This window comes from Erpetoichthys calabaricus, chromosome 2 (assembly GCF_900747795.2).
Source record: "Erpetoichthys calabaricus chromosome 2, fErpCal1.3, whole genome shotgun sequence".
NCBI lineage: Eukaryota > Metazoa > Chordata > Cladistia > Polypteriformes > Polypteridae > Erpetoichthys > Erpetoichthys calabaricus.
In genome coordinates this window covers 68760249-68782966 of record NC_041395.2, presented here as the reverse complement: position 1 = coordinate 68782966, position 22718 = coordinate 68760249, and the positions used below count along the sequence as shown (strand labels likewise).

The 22718-nt window shown below is 43.9% G+C and overlaps 1 protein-coding gene across 1 annotated transcript in view; it reads right to left on the bottom strand.

Moving 5' to 3' along the window:
- The window catches only part of LOC114645957 (UPF0606 protein KIAA1549L-like), a 333503-nt gene extending 317894 nt beyond the window's left edge, over window positions 1–15609 (bottom strand). The window contains exon 1 of the mRNA XM_028793895.2: window positions 14983–15609. Coding sequence (XP_028649728.2) covers window positions 14983–15211 — 229 coding nt within the window. The 5' untranslated portion in view covers window positions 15212–15609. The remainder of the gene's footprint in view (window positions 1–14982) is intronic.
- Window positions 15610–22718: the final 7109 nt, after the last annotated feature.

The window sequence follows — 22718 nt, the reverse complement described above, 5'->3', positions numbered from 1 at the left end:
TTGGAATACATGCATTGCCATTCAAGACACTCAGCACACTTCTCAGCTGATTACCGTTGCTTCATGTCTGCCTTAATAGGAACTGCTTGCTAATAAACACACCTTCAATGGAAGGGTGCTCAATGGAAATGGGGTCAAATCACAGCGGTAGACATTAGAGGAGCTGAAGACAAGTGTGATAATGGTGCCTTACCTCTTTCCCAGTGGGGACTGTTCAAACAGAGCAAAGGTTTTGCCAACTATTGTATGCACAGGTTTCTCTCAGCTGGAGACGTTTACACCATCTGAACAGCAACAACGGCAAGTGCAAAACAGACAAGAGCTTCGTGTGGCCGCTAACAAACTGATGCATACAAAGAGTTGGTCAGTCAGTCATTTTCTAACCCGCTTAGTCCTGAACAGGGTCACGGGGGTCTGCTGGAGCCTACCCCAGCTAGCAAAGGGTGCAAGACAGAAACAAAGCCTGGTCAGGGCGCCAATCCATCTCAGAGCAAACACACATCAACCACTCACTAGGACAACAGGCCTCATCTTGAGTACTGTGTGCATTTTTGGTCTCCAAGCTACAAAAAGGACATAGCAGCACTAGAAAAGGTCCAGAGAAGAGCGACTAGGCTGATTCCAGGGCTACAGAGGTTGAATTGTGAGGAAAGATTAAAAGAGCTGAGCCCATACAGTTTAAGCAAAAGAAGATTAAGAGGTGACCTGATTGAAGTGTTTAAAAAATGAAGGGAATTAGTACAGTGGATCGAGATTTTTATTTTAAAATGAGTTCATCAAGAACACGAGGACACAGTTGGAAACTTGTTAAAGGTAAATTTCACACATTATGAAGTTTTTCTTTACACAAAGAACGATAGATGCTTGGAATAAGCTACCAAGTAGTGTGGTAGACAGTAAGACTTTAGGGACTTTCAAAACACGACTTGATGTTTTTCTGGAAGATATCCATATTACTAACCGAGAATGGTAAACCGGATGGCATGGACGCAGGTACACAGCGATGGGACCATGAGACATACTGCGCAGGTGCATACAGCGCGCGTCTCATAAACCGCAAGCGAAGTCGTATCCACCGCGAACGAAGGAGTCACGGCCCAAAAACGAAAGAGCTCAACTGACGTGAATGAGAAATGAAGCAACAACGTGCCCATAGCTAACGACTAACGACACAGCCATAGAAAAAAGAGGATTCTGCGCTGAAGCCCAGATTCAAACGGAAGAGGCTACGGAGGTCCCAAAAGTCCACAAAGATAGTACGGAAGGCGCGGGAAAGTACGAAAGGCAAAGGCGCCTACACAGCATAGTGAAACCCGACATAGTACAGAAGGCGCAGGCGTCACCGCCATATTGTGAGTGGCACTACTGCGGAGTGAAGGTGCAGGCCTCACCGCCATATTGTGAGTGGCACTACTACGGAGTGAAGTTAGGAATAATGTGCTGCTTGGGATTGTACAAACCGCTGAACGCTTTACACCAAATTCAAACACAATACAGCTCAACGATACAAACACGAGCCCACCTGGATAAGATCAATGAACGCAGGCGCCTACAACGCGCATCTGAAACTGCGGAAGCAAAGCAGGCACGGGTTCAAAATGAACGAGCTCGACTGACGGATATACAAACACGAGCCCGCCTGGATAAAATCAATGAACGCAGGCGCCTACAACGCGCGTCTGAAATGCCGCGGGCAAAGCGGGCACGGCTCCAAAACGAACGAGCTCGACTAATGTATTTCAGGATACCCAACGCCAGGGGTAGGCGAGAGAAACGAGCAGGGGGCAGAGCCCCCTTGTAAGTGGATAGGACTGGCGAGCTTTGCTGGGCTGAATGGCCTGTTCTCGTCCAGAGTGTTCTAATGTTCTAATAGGTTTAATATTAATGCATGGCAAAAAAGTGAAAAAAAACAATTAAGTTCTGAACCACAAAATGGATGTTCAAAACATAATTTAAAGTCAAACGAGAATTTGTTAATTTATTAGTGATCAAGAAAATTTACTTTTGAGTTATTCAGGCTTCCAACAAAAGTTTAGTCATAAAAACATTAGGATTTTCCCTTAAAAAAGACGACTGCTATGATATTACATGTGGCCATGTGTGTGCACAGCCAGGATACGACTTCCTATAAGATCCTGATGGTGTCACTGGCTTTGGGCATGAAACGCAGAGCATAAACAGAAAGAATAAATATAATGAATTTCTTATTACTACCATAGTACTAGGGTGTTGTACCGTGTTAGCCATTACCATGTAAAAAATGATTAAAAAAGGCTAAAACAAATAGCATAACATCTCCTGTCCCCCCACAGTCTTGAATTTCTGTCTGTATCTGCATTTTTTTCTGTGTGGTGATATGAGACTCTAATATTCCGACTTTGTTTCATTAATGTTTCTGGGTCCAACTGTCTCATCTATTGTTGCTGGTTGCTATTGTATGGTTTCCACTGCATTGCTTTTCACATCACAACTCTTCTGTCATTTAAGTCAGAGGTGCGACGCATCAATATTGAATTTTCCGGATGTAAATAAGCCAAATTATTGTTCATGATAAGACTGGGTAAAGGATTCTAAGTGTGATTAGTGTCTCTGATCTCTCGCCTGTTTATTTCTTCTGTTTGTTCTTGTTTAGTGTAACCGATTGTCTTGCTTTTTCTTGAAAGATTAAGCCTCTGAATTTAACATAATGGCCCTCTAACTAAGGTCCTGAGCTCCTCTCGCCTGGTTGTTGTGCCACAAACAAAAAAAAATTTTAAAAAATGAAGAAAAAATATTGAAACGGACCAGGAGATGAAAAAAGAATCAATGAATAAGCGTGCTAAAGTAACGACCAGGAGACAGCAAGTAACCCAAACAACAAAGTCCAATATGTAACCCAAAAACAAAAGTAAAAGAAAAAAACCAAATGCGCAAATCCCCAAACATCCTTTTGGCTAAGTAACACCATGAAAGATTTTTCTTGAATCCGAAATCTTGGACAATACTATCTCAAATCCCCCCATGAAGATGACATCACAAGATGAAACTTCCTGGGGTAAAGTTTTGGCAAAAGAGCCAAATTCTGAGACAAAATGGAGGCATATGTGGTTAACAAAACCACAGCAAATATTTAAATAAGCATATATGTATATTTGTAATGTGTAATGCATGAAACTAAACATGTCCAAAAGACACAACAATAAAAACTACTACACAGAAGTCTTCAAATCATAAAAGTACTTCGTTTTCACTTTCGTCCTTGCGGACTCACCATTAGTTTCCAAAAGGCCATTATACCTACCACAACTGAAGGAGGAGCAGTAGGACAAGGAGAAACGCAACAAGTGACCAAGACACATGAAAAGGCCAATGATCTCTAAAGCAAGATGGCACATCCAGACTCTGAATTAAGGCTGTGTCAAATTAAATTTTCTGGCGATTTTCATTTACGTAATTTTAGACAGTTGGCACTGCGCGCTCTCGTAAAGGTCTGCTGTCTATTCTGACATACCCAGTGACTGACTACAAGGAGTCCATGACTTGCTCCAGTAAAATCAAACAGGCAGTGGTGGGCTCTGTGTACATGAGAGCTGTCAGCTCATCGGGAAGTACAATGCATATAACACAGTGGCGGCAACGAATAAGAAACACGCGTGTTTCAGACCTCACAAACAGAAGATAAGCTTGTCTGTCGGATATTTCTCATGTTTTTACATCCCATGATAGAATTGAAAAAAGAATAAAAAAAAAGACTACGATTGTGGCGGCACGGTGGCGCAGTGGGTAGCGCTGCTGCCTCGCAGTTGGGAGATCTGGGGACCTGGGTTCGCTTCCCGGGTCCTCCCTGCGTGGAGTTTGCATGTTCTCCCCGTGTCTGCGTGGGTTTCCTCCGGGTGCTCCGGTTTCCTCCCACAGTGCACAGACATGCAGGTTAGGTGGATTGGCGATTCTAAATTGGCCCTAGTGTGTGCTTGGTGTGTGGGTGTGTTTGTGTGTGTCCTGCGGTGGGTTGGCACCCTGCCCGGGATTGGTTCCTGCCTTGTGCCCTGTGTTGGCTGGGATTGGCTCCAGCAGACCCCCGTGACCCTGTGTTCAGGTTCAGCGGGTTGGAAAATGGATGGATGGATGGACTACGATTGTGGCTAAACTCGCCATACCTGTTAATGCTTTGTATAGCAACAACTCCCTTAGGAGGCCATCACAAAAAAGAGTAGAGCACGGCTGTGCTGATAGGTCGTCATGCAGTTGCGTAATGTGACATACCCAGCAATTTTCAGTCGTGTAAACTGATATGGTCCAGTGACGAGATCAGCAGCTGCACTCAGGGAGTCTGACAATCCCAGCGACTAGAAGTCGAGTAATGTGGCGTTGGCTTTACTGGTGTCAAGTATCTCACAAGCTCTCATGAACCTGTAGAGCTAGCTTCGTCAGAATGAGATTTTCTTGTCGGGAGGTAAACTTTCAGATCCATATTTACTTTTATACAAAGCAGACATTTTCTTCAGGTTCTCAAGTACTCTAACCTGGAACGATTTCAAATTTGAATCAAAGTATATACTCTTGTTACAGAGGACATCTTGGCATTCAAAGTTTGATGGCAAATGTAAAAAACTGAATAAAATGAATCTGAATAAAAAGAAAAATTACAACAGAAAAAAATAGCCAAGTATGACCAGCTTTGGGTGGCGGTGAAGGTAACAAGGAAGTTTTGTCACTACCTCCTTAGCTGACGTCTTCACATTTGCATGGATGGCCATTTTAATTGAATCATCCTGGAAGGCATTTGAAATAGAGAATTGGGAAACCCCAATCTAACGTTTATACCCTTTCAGTGAAAAAGAAGGTAAGTCTACCAAGCAGAGAAGATATCTGCACCATGCCACATAGTGGATGCGCTCACTTCCACAACCTGCAATGGCAACACAGTCAGCTCATCAGAGCTGTAGTGTGAAAGTGAGCTCTGAGCGTTGCAACCCATGGAAAGGGAAAGCCCCATGGAGGTAGGGAGGGAGCAGACCTGAACAACCAGGAACACCTTACAAAACACTACACTCCACCATTTACCAACAGAAAGGGAAAAAAAGGAAAGACCTGAGCTTCTCAACGCTCTAGTCAAGGAAATACAGACGCGAGTCCAGCCAGAGCTCATGGCCTGAACTGGTCATGGCGTCCTGTACTGCCACTGGTAAGGAACTCTAAAAACATTCTTCTCCCTGGGGTTGTTGGTGCCTCCATGTCTATGGACTGAAGTCTTTCTTAGCTCACTCCCAAACAACACCACGCTTGATCATCTCAAAGAAGGGAAACACACTGCATACCATCTGACCTTATCACTGCATGGATGAAATGAAGAATTAGGTGTGTCGTTTTAGTTAAGAGGCTTAAGCAGTAAGACCACCTTGTAAGGCCATCAAGGTAACAGGAAGAGCCATTACCTTCATGTACAAGACAAGTGCACTGATGGACGCCTTTTTACATTTCCAGAGCCAAAAATAAAACCATCTCCATTACAGATACAACTGTGAAGAAAACAGGGAATGAGTTCATTGCACACTGAAGCACAACTTGAGATACAAGATGGCTAAGGTCCAGGTTTTCAAAGTGACCTCGCTCCATGACTCTTGTTGTGTGCTGCAGATTACAAAAATGAATACTACAACATGCCATGGCTCCAGTAGCGGTGAGTAGGAGAGCCATCTGTAGATAATCAGATGCATTTCTGCTCCGGCCTACTGCCACACAAAGGCCTTCACCACACACATTCTCAGCTTCACTGCAATTCATCTAATGGCTTCACAGAAACGTCTGCCAGCCTCTGGGAATCACTTAAAGTGGAAAGTCAACCCAGTTTGTACAACGACCTGGAAGACGGCTTGAAGTGGAGATTCATAATGTGACAACAAGGGGTAAGCAGTGACCATGTTAGGTGACTCACTCCTGGATGAGAGGGACCGGCGCTGACCACCTTAGTGTTTAAATGACACGTTCAACGACTCTCATCGCAGGAGTGTCAGCTCAGGCTGCTGTGCCTACAGCTTTCCTTTCCAGCTAATTTCTTTGTCTCTGTGCCTTCTGTTAATTGAATTTCTCGATTAATTATGAGGCTGATTTCTCTGTCCTCCCTGCAGTCCCCGAATAACCAGCACTATCATCTCTGTCACATTCACTGGGATGACTATTATCCTCACGGCCTTTGAGGGCTCAAAGTATACCTGCTGGCATTTTCACTTTTTTGTTTTTTTTAGAGGAGACCGTGCAGCTTTTCAAATGAATACGTGAACAGTGCACTGGAGTGGGGGATCTTGCAACAGCCTCAAACCCAGAATGAAGCCAAGAGGACAAAACTGATCACATTTACCCAAATAAAGTGCAGGAGAAAGGATGAGCAAAAAACAAAAGAAGAGCAAACAGTGCTCCGTCTCCAGGGCTTCCACAGCCCTTTGGTCCCCCTTTCTACCAGGCAGTCTGGCTGCACACTGAACTCGGATTTCTCACCTTCCATTCCTCTTTCTTTATGTTGGTCTTCTCCTGCCCCCAACTCATCACCTTACTCAGCGATAAGTGAGATTCTGGATAACTGGCGGCGCCATTATTATCACTCTCCGTCATGCACTTGAATTACTTCTGAGTTCTGAGCATTTCTGTATTTAAAACAGCGACTCCAGACCTGAGCCCCTTCAGATGGTCCTGTACTACCAGGGAAGACAAATAGCCGACCAGGAGATAGATCAACCAGAAATCAAAGCCAGAAATAGCAAGCAGAGTCATTACCAAGATTGAAACTACGGAGAGAAACTCCGTTACACAAAACCACAACTCCTAAAGCCCTGAAGTCTGACATCACTCACAATGCCATGAGGGGAGACGGGCGAATCTTCCAGGCAAAAACTCAGCCCCACGTGCAAAGTGTTTCCTGTTTCTGTTGTGTGCTGATTTTATTAAACAGTATTTTTTTTTTTTGCTCTTTATTTCGTCTTACACGATTTCTCGTATTAGAAATTTGTTAGTTTTCGCATACCCCTTGGGGTCAGAGCGCAGGGTCAGCCATTGTACAGCGCCCCTGGAGCAATTACAGGTTAAGGGTCTTGCTCAAGGGCCCAGCAGAGTAGGATCTCTTTTGGCAGTGACGGGGATTCGAACTGGCAACCTTCAGGATACCAGCGCAGATCCTTAGCCTCAGAGCCACCACTCCACCCCAACAAACGCATGCTTTTTACACATTTTGAGCATAAAACTGGAGAACAGACGTGTGGCTTATGTGACACATGCGGTTTCTTTCTTTTTTCCATCGATGTTTTTCACTTCGTTGTACAGCATTGGTCACTGATGGCTTCTGTTACTTCATAAACTTTTTTCTGTCATTCTGCATGAAAACAAGATTCAATTTTTCCCTCGGTTAAAATATTATTTATGGATGGAGTACTCGTTTAAACTAATCTGTATTCTTGTTGTAATTCATAACATTTGTATTTGAAAACGTGTTGTGCACGCTGAGCCTGCGTTCATTGAAGACGCGGCAAACTCAGAAGAGCCTGCACACCCATTTCAGTTTGTTCCTTTCTCCGTGTATTCACACTCCTTTGAGCTACATGCTCTAAACAAAAATCTGCTATAGAAATTAATGCTCTTCTTACTGTTTGCTGTTCCATCTTTCCGTTTTCAAGCCTGCTTATCCAGCTCAGGGTCACAGGTAGCCATTACCACCTGCTCTGCAGCGTAGTAGGCAAGATGGTAATCAGGCCTGAATACACTCTCCCAAAACATTGGCACCTTAATGTCATCTAACAGGGTTGTGTAATAATAATTCTTTGCATTTATCTAGCGCTTTTCTCACTACTCAAAGCGCTCAGCAATTGCAGGTTAAGGGCTTTGCTCAAGGGCCCAACAGAGCAGAGTCCCTATTGGCATTTACGGGATTCAAACCGGCAACCTTCCGATTGTCAGTGCAGTTTCTTAGATAACCAATACATGACAAAGAATGACTTGAATCTGGAAAGAGTTCTTTACATATGAAATTAGTCCTTTGGGCTTTGAAACGATTTGTAGCCTGTGGACAAAACAGAAGCCTTTAATGTCTAGTAGTCTACCTAGCAGGATACTGAGAGACCATGAAAACCGGAACGTACCCTGTGTTCTTGTAGGCAGCACGAGTCCTTTTAAAATTGTGAACCCACTCTGATTCTTCAGATCTGTTATCATCTGTTTATGCTTATTTATGAAATTTGTTACGGTTCTGCTGTACATAAATGAAGATTCTGTCTTGAGCCTTTATATGAATGCTGCTTTCAGGGAACCAAAAATGGTTTTCTTATGGCATTGGTCTAAACAACCACTCTGGCATCTTTATTTTTTATTTTTTTGCCATCACAGGGACAATTTAGAAATGCAAATCAAGCTAATGTACGCGTCTTTCAAATTCAGGAAGAAAACGAGAAGATGCAGCCAATGTGTGATCAGGTTTCACTCAAACAGTGATCAGGACGAGAATCATTGGTCCCAACGCACTTACAGTATGTAAAGACAACAAGCTTCTAAAATCTGACACTTCACTTTCTTTACTTAACGCTAATTCGGAGGAAATGCAATGTGAGGTGGAGGCTTCTCCTCCGCCCCTGAATGCCTGTCCCGTTATGAACAGAGCTTGGGCCTAGTTTTGTACAGAGGCATAAGAGAGCTAAAGAGCTGCATAGGACCCCATGGCCACTAGGGGGGCTTCCCATTTGTTCAGCCTGTCACTGAAAATGGAAAAAATGGAGACCCCTCATGCCATTTTCTAACCCACTTAATCCTGACCTGGGTCATTTTGTAGGGCTGCAGCCTATCACAGCAGGCATAGGGCACAAGGCAGGTACAACCCTGGTCAGGGCGCCAGTCCACTACAGGGTGAACACACACACACACACACACCAAACACACACTAAGGCCTTTGGACAGTGGGGGGAGACCCACACAGACAACGGGGACAACAGGAAAACTCCACACAGGGAGGACCTGGGAAGCAAGTCTTTGTCACCTTAAGGCGATCTGAAAGTTGACAAATGACGAGTGGGCTCTGAAGCAGTTGGTGAGCGTGCGGACCCCAACCGCTGTTAGATGGCATTGAATATTATAATGGGGACCCCCAGCTCATCAATCATGTTGTTTTCAAGGAGGAGAAAGATTCCTTACTTTTTCCAAGTGAAGACATGCCTTTGTGACATCTTTTACTCGACATCTTTTTACTAGCTTGTTAAAAAGGTGACACCCTGCAACCGTGTGTGTGCGTGCGTGTGTAGGTGTGTGTGAGTGTGTGCGTGTGTGTGCGTATACGCGAACTGCAGTTCCAATATTCTGTTCCTGCTGTCGGCTGTTCTGTCAATTTAATGACACTAAAAACGACACATCTGCATAACGGAATTTAAAGACGAGGTACGTAAAGCACGCCGTAATCCGCCACTTCAGGTCACTGGTGCAGGGAGGGGGGATGAGGCAGGAATCCCCTCTGCATTGGTCACACACCAGCACGACTCCAGTTTGACTGACCCAGCATAAGTAGTAACTAAGCAGGATGAGTTGGGAGTGTGACTGGGAGCGAACGCTACAAGTCCAGTGACGTGCCGGCGCTACCGACTGCGCCACCGACTGCAGTGCGACACGAAGATGACCCGCCAGCTCGCGTAACGTAATTGGGCTTCAGTCCTGAACGCACCACCAGGGGACCACGTGTCACATCAGGTCACTTCTTTGTGGTTAAGCCATCTCGGACGCTCCTAAACGTCGTTATCAGCGCGTCCTGTAAACGACCACTTAATGAACACCAGAGGCGCTTAACGGACTCGTCACGCCGGCTTGTCAACGCGGACTTTTGCTCACAGCTCGCTCGCCGATTGGCCCCGCAGGCCCGGATGGCTCCGCCGTTGCTTAGCAAACTACGCCAGTGTGGAGATCGCGCAAACAATCGCAACATTCCAGCAGCATAAACAACACTAAACATACTCGGGGTTCGCTGAGGTGTCCACATCCAGCCCTGCGCCCACCGATGACTAACGTGACGGGAGTAGAGTTAGCGGCGACACGCGTGAGGCAGGCTGGCCCGGCCCCAGAAATCCCATGGGGGGTTCAGGAGTGGAGGGGTTCAGTCATCTTCATTGATAGGGCGCCGTGCACACTGCAGTGAGAGGCGGAACTGGATGGGGGGAAATCTGAAGAAAGTCGAGAGAGACGTGAGGCAGGACTTTTAAAGAAGAGCGGCTGGCAAATGTGGTGTTAGGACAAGCTGGGGTAGACACCCACCCTGTAAGTCCCCAAACATACCACCCACCAAAAGGACCCATCCATTTGCTATATACGTGTATGTGTATTATTATAGATAGATAGATAGATAGATAGATAGATAGATAGATAGATAGATAGATAGATAGATAGATAGATAGATAGATAGATAGCATGTTTGTATTATTATAAAATGGGGGTACAAAGCCACTTCCAGAAGCACTGGGTCCAATGCAGGTGAATATCTGGGATGGGCCAGCAGTCAATGGCAGTGCCACACACTCACCAGGTTACTTTATGAATGCTCATCTTCACAGAAAGAGAGACAGAGGGGGACGGCGGTCTACTGCATGGCCTCAATTTATCTGTTCATCAATCAGTTCTAAAAGCCGGGAGCTGCAGACCACCCTGAAAGCAGCAAACACCAGGAAAGAACAAACCCTGGAGGGGACACAGGTCAATGGCACAGTCACACGTTCATCACTTTACTTAGTGAATGTTCCTGTTTAGAGACAGACAGGGCCCACCGTTACAGCTGTGGGTCAGGCAGGAACAAATCCTGAATGAGGTGCCAAAGTACTCGAAAGTCAGGACACGCCAACCAAGATTCTATAATTAATAAATACAATGCGAACAATTTAGGGCTTTGGGAAAACAAATAAAGAAAGTAAAACCCATAACACTGTGAAAAAGTACATTATTCGTATTGAACCGGGGGGTGGGCACTGGGCCACCCAAATGACACTTCATACATTTTAATAACAACAAGAATAGACTGGTATCCCATCTAGAATGCTGTCACACACAAACCCCAAAAATCTAGAACTGATCCCTGCTTTACATCCAGTGTGGATCGGGTAGGCTCCATCTCTTTAAAGGTCACAAAATGCAAGGCTGGGTAATTACAATTTACTCATCTAGGATACAAATTGCATGCAAGCAGAAGTGGCAGACTGTTAACTCAAGTGTGACTCCCTGAATGAAAAAGAGACACAATATGGAGACTCCAAGTGTTACACATGCAAACTTGAGTACAATAATACATTCTATTTAGATAGATAGATAGATAGATAGATAGATAGATAGATAGATAGATAGATAGATAGATAGATAGATAGATAGATAGATAGATAATGAAAGGCACTATATGAAAGACAGACAGACAGACAGACAGATAGATAGATAGATAGATAGATAGATAGATAGATAGATAGATAGATAGATAGATAATGAAAGGCACTATATGAAAGACAGACAGACAGACAGACAGGACAGATAGATAGATAGATAGATAGATAGATAGATAGATAGATAGATAGATAGATAGATAGATAGATAATGAAAGGCACTATATGAAAGACAGACAGACAGACAGACAGACAGACAGACAGACAGACAGACAGACAGATAGATAGATAGATAGATAGATAGATAGATAGATAGATAGATAGATAGATAGATAATGAAAGGCACTATATGACAGACAGACAGACAGACAGACAGGACAGATAGATAGATAGATAGATAGATAGATAGATAGATAGATAGATAGATAGATAGATAGATAGATAGATAGATAGATAGATAATGAAAGGCACTATATGAAAGACAAACAGACAGACAGACAGGACAGACAGATAGATAGATAGATAGATAGATAGATAGATAGATAGATAGATAGATAGATAGATAGATAATGAAAGGCACTATATGAAAGACAGACAGACAGACAGACAGACAGACAGACAGACAGACAGATAGATAGATAGATAGATAGATAGATAGATAGATAGATAGATAGATAGATAGATAATGAAAGGCACTATATGAAAGACAGACAGACAGACAGGATAGATAGATAGATAGATAGATAGATAGATAGATAGATAGATAGATAGATAGATAGATAATGAAAGGCACTATATGAAAGACAGACAGACAGACAGACAGACAGATAGATAGATAGATAGATAGATAGATAGATAGATAGATAGATAGATAGATAGATAATGAAAGGCACTATATGAAAGACAGACAGACAGACAGACAGGATAGATAGATAGATAGATAGATAGATAGATAGATAGATAGATAGATAGATAGATAGATAGATAGATAGATAATGAAAGGCACTATATGAAAGACAGACAGACAGACAGGATAGATAGATAGATAGATAGATAGATAGATAGATAGATAGATAGATAGATAGATAGATAGATAGATAGATAGATAGAATTGTATTTATTCCCCAGGTGGATATTTGGCTTTTTACAGAACCTCTTTACATAAACACTCACATGCATAGATAGACCTGTATAGCGCCTTTCCCAGGCTCAACTCCAATGTGCCGCATACACAGCATCAGGTTGTCCATTCCACTCCACACTTCTCTCAATGGCCTGGTCCTAAACTCTGCCAGCTCAGCCACATGAAGCTTTAGATCAGCAATGAACAGAAAAATAGCGATGTAACTCTGAATGTGCCAACAAACTCTGTAAAGCTGATTGGTTGACAGAAATGAAACGTAAAGTAAACTGGAAAGCTTTCAGACCATAAAAACATAAACGAGTCCTCACCACACTTCACTGACGTACATCTCCTGAAAAAAGAGAATTTCTGACCAAACCAAAACTCAGCAACTACGGTTGGGCAGCCACACAAGTCACCACAGGAAGATCTAAGCAGTGGCCTTACTTCAATGTCATCCTAGGGTGGGCATCTACATATAGGGGGGAAGATTAAATGCCAACAAAAGCTAAAATAGATTTTTCACTGGGCAGGCATTGCCCCCTGGTCCACGCATACATTAAACTGACCAGAGACAATGTGAACACTGAGACATGGAGACACAAACGCATTGGGACAAAAGATCTTGCTGAGTTTACAACGCACAACAAAGAAGTGTAGAAGTCAGATATGAGCAGCAGGCCAGAGAGAAGGGTTGGTCACTCGCTAAGGGACGGTGAGCAGGTGCTCTTCTGTAAAGGACAGAATTATCTAGCACACTCAGGTCCACTCCATCTGTGACCAGGTCTAAAAAGCCAAAACACAAAAATCACAAGTTTGCTTGTTTTCTCAATTTCTAAGTCTGGTTTTTCCACCAAAAATGTGCTTGCCATTTCCAAAGTGACCCCCTTGTTCCTGCTTTACCCCCAGTTCTGCTGCGATAGGCCCAGTGGACTCAAGGATGAACAGCTGGATAGATAAGTCTGTTGTGACCTTTGAGTAAAACAACACTTTATGTCCCCCTCGGCGCCAGGCATTACCCCCCAAACGTACATCGACCCTCATTCTGCTGGGCCTATCACTGGTTACTGGTGGCAGTCGATTCACCACCACTGGAAGACCAAGTGATAAATGGAGTACAGTAACCTGAGAGCACAAGAACTCTGCCAGGCATGACATGATGTCCGTTCCTTCCACGAAATAACCAAAGGCACATTCATACTGTGCCCAGAGACACAAAGAGCGAGTGCCATTCTAATGATCCTAGTGAAGTTTGCTGTCCATAGATGGGTACCTGACGTTAGCAACGAGCTGCTTCAAGTCGACCGCACTCTTCTCAACAAAGAAAATTATAAAAACATATTTAACCTCGCCAGTCCAGTCAGGCTTTATGTTGACATCGATTTGCTTTGCTGGCACTTTTATTCAAGGCAGCTGACAGAGAACAAATTGGTCGCCCAGAAGATGTTACATTTCTCTAAACCTACTTATTATGTGCGGAGGAGCTGTGCCTAGCCCAACAGGCACAGGGCACAAGGCACAGGGCACAAAGCACAAGGCAGGAACAATTCCTGGACAGGCTGCCAGTCCATCACTGGGCCAATTTACGACCTAACCTTCACGTCTCTGGATTCTGGGAGGAAACCCTCATGGACGTATGGAGAACATGCCAGCTGCGCACAGGGAGGGCCTGACATGTGAACGGCGGGCTCCTTGTTGCACCAACACTGTGCAGCCCACTTTTTAAAAAACTAATTAAAACAAAAATCAGACTGTTTGACATTTACGAATGTGAAGCCTCCTTCAATAACGAGCGAGAATTAACTTCTGATTAAGAAAAGGGTTGGAATGAAACATGGCCGCCCATCAGTCCCTAAAGACGTGAACGTGAGACTCGCGATACATTCCTGCCTTTTACTTCTTATCTTTGACTTTATTGGTGTAATTTGCTGTTCATTTGTCCTCCACGATGTGTTTCTCAGAAGCGTTTGTTTCTGCGCCACGGGCTTCTTCATGACACCAGCAGTGAGAAACGCGATTCTAATTCTGGGGGGTAATGACCCGCATTTCTACACAAGGTGATCAAAAGGGGCGTGCTAGGGGACAGGGCCGGGGCGGGGGAGTCGAAGGTGGGTCTTTATTATTCATTTTCAAATTCATACTGCTACAAGCCATAGATCCAAAAAGTTTTTTGTTTTTTTTTCCGCGCAATTTTAAATCACATTTTAACAGATCCGACCGCGAGTGGCGCAAAATGTAGCGGGGCTTGCGCTTTGTTTCATTTGCCAGATAGATAAATAAACACATACATCAGATTCACATATAGCTGTTACCGCATAAAGAGCGCCTTTCTCCGCATTGTCTTGAATGGGCGCGTTGTTACCCACTCATCGATGCCCAAAAGCAGGGGCAGCAAGCGCACCTCAGAAATGCCGCAAATCCAACTGCAGACAAAGAGGCGGCACGCCGAGTCCGTGAAACCTGACAGGTTGCGCATCAGTTGCACACCGAGCGTGAACTTACCGTCTATAGCCAGCGCAGGTGGCATTACAGATAAAGCCATTCCAACCGCTATCACAGCCTTCACAAGCATTCGGTGGAAGACAGGTATATTCCAGCTTGGGCGAAAGGTGCATCCTCTGACACCTGCGCCAGTCCGTGCGAGGCATCCCAATCCGCGCCGTCGGTCCGCCGCACAAACCCCCAGCTGTGGCTCACGCGAGTTAGGAGCGCCCCTCAGATCCGAAGCCATTTGCGCATCCAGAAAGGTAACAACGTAAAAAAGGCATTGGATCACTCCGCAGAACGTACTGGTGAGACGATTTAAATTGGCCAAGCAGGTCCCCCGATAGCCGAGAATGTTAGCAGAGACCTCGAATTGAGAAAAAAAAAAAAAGTCTTCTCAGATGGCAAAGCCGGCGCCGTGCATTATAATAAACCTGTTCCAGAAATCTCCGCAAGCGATGTGCCGCTTTATTTTGCAGATTACTCTCCCCGCGATTTTGAAATCGGGGGTGTGGTCACTGGCGTCCCCCTGTTGCTGTGGGATGCGAGTGTGTTATTGCAGTTTGGAGACGTCATTTCATTAGGAAAGAAATCACGTACCCGGCAGAATGGATCAATGCGAAAAACAGCGCGCTAGAGCCCGCATGGGCGCACAGGCGACCCCTGGCGGTGCGCTTTAGTAGCGCAATCTCCTCTCCGCAACGGGAAGATTTCGGCCTGTGTGCGTGTGTGTGTGTGATCTGCGCTGCGTGCGCAACGTGTGCTGTGCTTAAAGTGGGCTCTGTGTGTGTATTGTGTGCTGTGTATGTGATCCGCGCTGTGTGTATACGTGAGCTTTATGTGTAGTGTAAGCTGTGTGTGTGAGACAGGGCCGGATTTTCCTATAGGCTAACTAGGCTTCAGCCTAGGGCCTCAAGAGCAAGAGGGGCCTACATTCAAATTGTTAGCAAAATTAAAATTACACTATTCTAAAAACAGTGAACACTAAAACACTGAACCGAAAATAAGGAGAAATTCTACGCATATGGCTAATAAACAAACATAAAAATGTATTGGTTAAGATCAACGCGTATTAGGTATTTTATTATCTCTCATGTAATTTACAAACTTAAAAATGGAAGGTGAAAGGGCCTCATAAGTGGAATAGCCTAGGGCATCTTTTCATATAAATCTGGCCCTGGTGTGAGATCTGTGTGCTGTTTGTGTAATCATGGGGGGGGGGGGGGGGGGGGGGGGGGGGGTAATGATTACCCAGGGCCCACTAGGTGGGGGATTGGGGGCACTTCGAAGCCTGGAATGAAAAGTTTATTTTCGAGAGGAAGGGCCCCCCAGAGGCTGCTTATGTATGGGGCCCAGAGTTCTGTGCTACTCCCCTGGTGTAATTTGCACTTTGTGTATTGAAAGGGGCAAGTGAGAAGGCAGAGCGTGTCCCAGAATAGTTGGGTGCCAATCAGGGAAACCCCGTTTAATTAAAAAATAATAACAATACTAACAGGTGCACGATGGCACTACCAAAACTATACAGGGAATAGCCTTTTATCGCCCTCTGGTGGCGTTCTCTGCTAACTATATGTTTGGAAGATTTCCTGACAGTCCAGTTCATTTCTCTTTTATATTGGCCATACTGCAAAGGGTGGGCTTCTGTGGCTCCGTTGTCCCCAAGGGGCATTTTCTTGGCACTGTGAAGGAAAAAGAAGACAAGACTGCTAGCAACAGGGTGGTACCACATGCCTTATTTTAGTTTAACTTTGAATTTACCAGAGAGACCAGATATATACTAGATATAACATTCATTTTCACTGTTAATAATAATAATAATAATTCTTTACATTTATTATGCTGATGACACCCAGCTCTACTTTGCTAGTAAACCCACCTCTTCTTTTCCACCATCTTCGCTTATTGAATGCATTGCTAAAATTAAATCCCGGTTTTCTTCAAATTTTCTTAAATTAAACAGTGACAAAACTGAGGTTCTCCTCATTGGTACAAGATCATCATTATCCACAGCCGATAAATCTTTCACTTGTTATTGATAACTCTCTTATTTCCCCTTCACCTCAGGTCATGAGTCTGGGTGTCATCCTTGACAGTACTCTATCTTTCCAATCTCACATTAATAATGTCACCTGGTCTGCTTACTTCCACCTACGTAATATTAATCGCATCCGCCCCTCCCTCACTCCTCATACCACCACCACTGAAGTCTTGTTACTTCTCTGGACTATTGCAATTCGTTCCACTTTGGTTTCTCCATAAGCTTCAGCTGGTCCAGAATTCTGCAGCTCACATCATTACCTGAACTCCGTCTATTCGTCATATTACTCCGGTCATATTACCCTAACTACAAAGAGGACTATTTCATTTATGTTAGGTAGAATGCCCAGAGGGGACTGGGCGGTCTCGTGGCCTGGAACCCCTACAGATTTTATTTTTTTCTCCAGCTTTCTGGAGTTTTTTTTTTGTTTTTTCTGTCCACCCTGGCCATCGGACCTTACTCCTTTTCTATGTTAACTAATGTTGTCTTATTTTAATTTCTTATTTTGTCTTTTATTTTTCTTCTCTTCATTATGTAAAGCACTTTGAGCTACTTTTTGTATGAAAATGTGCTATATAAATAAATGTTGTTGTTGTTGTTGCCTTGCAGCAGCTTCACTGGCTCCTGATTAAGTTTCGAATTGATTTTAAAATTGTTCTATTAACATTTAAGGCCATTCATAACCTCGCCCCTCCATATCTGTCCGACCTTCTTCATGTTGCCATTCCCTCCGTAACTTTAGGTCCTCCTCCTCCATCCATCTGACCATCTCTCTCGCCCGTCTAACCACCATAAGGAGCGGAGCATTCAGCAGTTCTGGACCTCACCACCTACTGAGCTTAGAAATTCTGAATCATTCACAATTTTCAAATGTTCAAAACGGCTTTTTCTCAATGATTACAATGGCTTTGTTTGGTTTTAACTTTCTCTATTTTCTGGTGCGTTCTGTTTATAATGTGCTTTTTTATTTATTGTTTGTTTGGTGTCTTTGAGTGCTTAGAAAGGCGCCTTTGTATAATTACAATGTATCATCATTATTTATTATTATTATTATTATTATTATTATAAGGAGCTGTTGGTGACACAGCGTCTCCCGTTACAGCGTCATGGGCCTGGTAAAGACTGTGGATCTCCTCTGTGGCGTGAGCTGTGGATGAGAAGTTTACATTGATTAAGAGGTCAGAGATGAAGAGATGGTTAGGAAAAAAAGACTCCAGTTTAACGATCAGTCTACAAAATGGGGAGATTTTGCTTGATGACCTGTTGGAGAGATAGTGTTGGGGTGGGATGGGAGGACAAGAGGGATGCATGGCTCATTATTTGGGGATCGTCTTAGGGTGGATGGTACAAGGACTGCTCCTGGCTTGATTGAGGGTCTTGACCACAACACAAGAAAGGTCTCCACGAGGGGTGATCAAAAAGTACTGTGAACATTGATGCAGAGCACCATCCAAGAGCAACGCAAAACAATTCAATACAGGTTCTAACATGTCCATCCTAGAGCCTTGTTTGTGACAAGTTTCAACTCATTTGATACTGTCAGTCATTTGTGAGCCACTGTTGAGTTCAAGCGTGTTTTTCAAGTTTGTCGTTAATAATGGATATCGAGCAACGCATTAACATGAAATTTTGTTTCAAATTGCAGAAAGCTCAGGAAACCCATCAAATATTAAAATCGGTTTATGGTGACACTACACTGACAATTAAGACTGTTTACAAGTTGTTTGATCGATTTCGCAATGGATTTGACTCGGCTGAAGATGAGAAAAGATCAGGACGTCGATAACCAAGGAAAATGTTGAAACGGTTTCATTCTTCATCATGACAACGCTCCTTGTCACACATCCCTTCTAGTACAACAAGTTCTGTTGAATAAAAACATTACGCTGTGTCCGCATCCACCTTATTCGCCGGATCTGGCACCGTGTGACTTCAGGCTGTTCCCTACATTGAAAATGACCGTGAAAGGCAAACAATTTCAATCCATTGTGAACATCCAGTTAGCCATGACAGCCCAACTAAAGACACTCTTGAAAGAAAAGTTCCAGAACTGCTTCGCAAAGTGGCAGAAGTGTTGGGATACGTGCATTCGAAGTGGAGGAGAGTATTTTGAGGGTGACTGGTAGTTGTAAATCTTTTACTGCAATAAACATTTCTTTTTTAAAACATTCACCGTATTTTTTGATCACACCTCGTATGGTCTATCAAAAAAAAAAACAATCTCCTCACACTGAGTGCTTCACTACAGAAGCCAACCTCATCACTGCAGAGGCGGTGGAGTCTATGGAACTGTGGAATAGGCAGAGAGTTTTTAGAATGCCAGGGATGGAAGGAGCTGTAGAGAAAGTAACTGCGTGGGTCAGTTTACTAATTTGAAATAAACTTACATTTTACATCCTGGAAAGCTGATAGAAAGTCTGATATCTAAAAATGGTAGACTAGTGGTGGCAACGCCGACTGTAAATCTAAGAGAGAATGAAGGAAACTAATATAATCAATAATGAATTCCAATAGGTGGCTTCTGGAGTAGAGGCAGTACCAACAGAATTGTGGATATATATGTCCAACAGATCTCATAGCAAGCCTAGGTAGGAGGAATAGAAACGCTCTAACACCTAGCTGACGAAGATGTTGGCATAGCGTGGTCCCATTCTACTTACCCATGGCAAGTCCACTGGCCTGGTGAAAAGTCTGGCGAGGGTATTTGTGTTAGGGTCCTGGGCTGGAGGTCTGTTGAGTGCCTGTCTGAGGGCAATGAGACCTTCATCATGATGTCTGTCGTAAAGATAAAACAGGGAAGAAACCTAAAGCAACTGTCAAACAACTAGGGAGCAGGATTAGTACAAAGAGATACATTCAGCCGGGGATCTCATTTGTTAAAACATTTTTGTAACCTTTTGTAAAGTACCTTTAACTGCATTAATCATTATAAGGCACTTGCAGGGCAAATAACATGAAACTGATGAGCAGATACCATTTTATTCAATCACTGATACAGAAAAGTATAGTCTGGAAACACAATGTCCCAAAGGAAGCTCTTGTGGACAAACTTTAGGCAATGGTCACTTGACCCACAATGGCAGATCTCCTAAACTCTCTCTGCTTAGCTGTAAGCACAAGTTCCATCACTAAATGTGCTCAACCCTATGGTTGCATGTTCTAAACACTGCCATTCAACACACAAAATTCCGGTCGCTACGATGAAATGCTGATGACTCTCTCTTGTCATGGTTTACTCTCTTACAAGCCTGATTGTTCACACATCGTTCCAAACTAGCAGTGATGGAGTTGGAATACACACTGTACTGAAAGGGACTGTGGGACAAACAGGGCATGGCCCATTGTCCTAGGCTTTCAGTGGTACACAAGCTGCAGATTTGGCAGGACTACGAAAGCCAGCTCAAGTGGAAGGTGAGAAGGTCCAGGTTGGCTCCACATCCTTTTGCAAGTTTAGCTGAGAATTGCCGATAACATAAACAAGGATGAGCCGTGCAAATGAAGACACAAGAAGTCTGTAAGAGGTGATGGAAGGTGAAGGAGGCTGGGAGCATACACTGAATAGAGCACATTGCTGCACCCACCACATGAGAAACCAACTCAGGATCCCAGATCAGGACGGGTGACACCTCAGCACCACACGAGTTCAGATGGAATGGAACAGGGTGAGGTTTATTTTACAGTGGCTGGAGTGTCAATCCTGCCACCAACCCCGAAGTATTCCCTGTAAGTTGGAGAACCCGCAGATTAAAGTCATACCTAGGACTGAGCAATGGCAGGTTAAGGTGCTCAAGGGCCCAACGGAGCAGAATCACTTCTGGCGTTTACAGGGTTTGAACTGGCAGCTTTCCGATTGCCAGCGCAGATCCCTAACCTCAGAGCCAACACAGTACAGTGCATTTGTGCTTACATATGAAAGAAAGAATGAAGTGTTCAACACAAGTGCAGTGCAATTAATCATCTTCAATAAACAGTTCAATAAATAATCCATAAAAACGGTGCCTGTCCATGAGCTAAAAATCAATTCATAAGTAATCCACAAATAAAAACAGAAGAAAACTATACGGTAATCGAGTACTTTCTGTTCACTCTCTCTCCAAGCCTAGCACATCTTACATTCATTGTCTCCCCATCTCACCATAACGGTCAGAGCCATCAGCAGCTGCGGCCCCCATTTCTGTCTGTCATTCCCACTGCCTCCTCCGACATTTTGCCAGAACGCTCAGAGTTGACTGGCCTTCAGTTTTCCAATACCCTCCACTCAGTGTCTTTGAGATCCTTACCATCATCCTCCACTCATCCATAGACAATCAGCAGGGGAACAGCCCTTCCTGGGAATGCCATTCCTCTTACTCCCCCCCACTTGAGATAACAGCTCATCAGCCTTCTCTTCCTCACGCCAGCTTGGACACCCAATACTGCCTTCTGCTTCGCGGTTCTGCCTCTCCCCGTTTCCCTGCAATCACAGACTCCAAGACATGAATGAAGTACTTGACGGACCTGTGTCTGCACGTGAATGTGCGATCAGCCAGGCACCTCAATCAAGCCCAGAGCGGCGCATGTACATCTTCACAAGCACCTGCAGCCTGCATGTTTCAAATTACTTATTTAAGTTTAAAAACTCACAGCGCCACAAACCTCTCTCATCACAAATGACTAAACTGCAGATCTCCCAAAATTTGGTCAGCATGCTTTAAGTGTGATCTGAAAAGGATGGGCATTATGCTGCATTTTTGTGCTATCGGACAGATGAAAAATGCAAGTTTCCCAGGCTGAAATTTCCCATGAACACCTTTTGAAGAGGAAGCTCCAAGTCAGACAACTCAGATTCTCTAAGTTGGGATGTAACACTACCCTTTCATCTCAGTCAAACATATGCAGTTTAAAAAATTACTTGGCCAAACAGAAATGGCATTTTTGTGATCAAATTGTATTGTAAGTGACACAATGAAATTTCCATGTGTTTACTAAGCTCTTTATATTTATGTTTAAACTCAGTTACATATTACTAGTGTTGATCAGTGAATTGCGCCAAAGCATTATTCGCAGCGAATTTGCTGCATTCGTGTTCGCCCCCTTGTTCATGAAATTATTTACTGATAATTCAGCCAGTTTAGGAGAATTTTCTTTTAAATACCAGCACCCCATAACGCTTTGTGAAGCCAGTGTGACATCCTCTGGAGCTGTAACAGCCAAAAATGATGGGACCACCCCCCAGGTACATACTGTAATGCTGATTATTTGCATTACAGACTCTGTCTGTGCTTGCAGCCAAATGTGCAGGTTGATCTTCCACGCCAATATAAGAGAAGGAAATGTGCAATTAGCCACGTGGCGCAGTAAGAGTGAAAACAAACTTTGAAGGAACCTGACACTCCCCCCCCCCCCCCCCCCCCCCCCCCCCCAAAACACAGGAGACTTTATGAAATAATAATAATGCTGAAAGATTTATCACTATTTACAAGATGTTTCTATCTTTCTGATAGAATAAAAAGTGCAAAGTATCAGCGCAGACAGTTTGGAGAGCCTTCAGCGAGACTTCAAAAACTAAAACGAGCCCCTGGCTTCAATCACTACATGCCACTTTGAAGTTCCTACCTTTAAAGACCTACATATTTTTTCTGACTTTTGGCTATGATTTCACCATTTCTGATTTGTTTTGATGAAATCTATGATTGCACGTCTCTGACTGCGTACTTCCTTTTTTGATATCACTGAG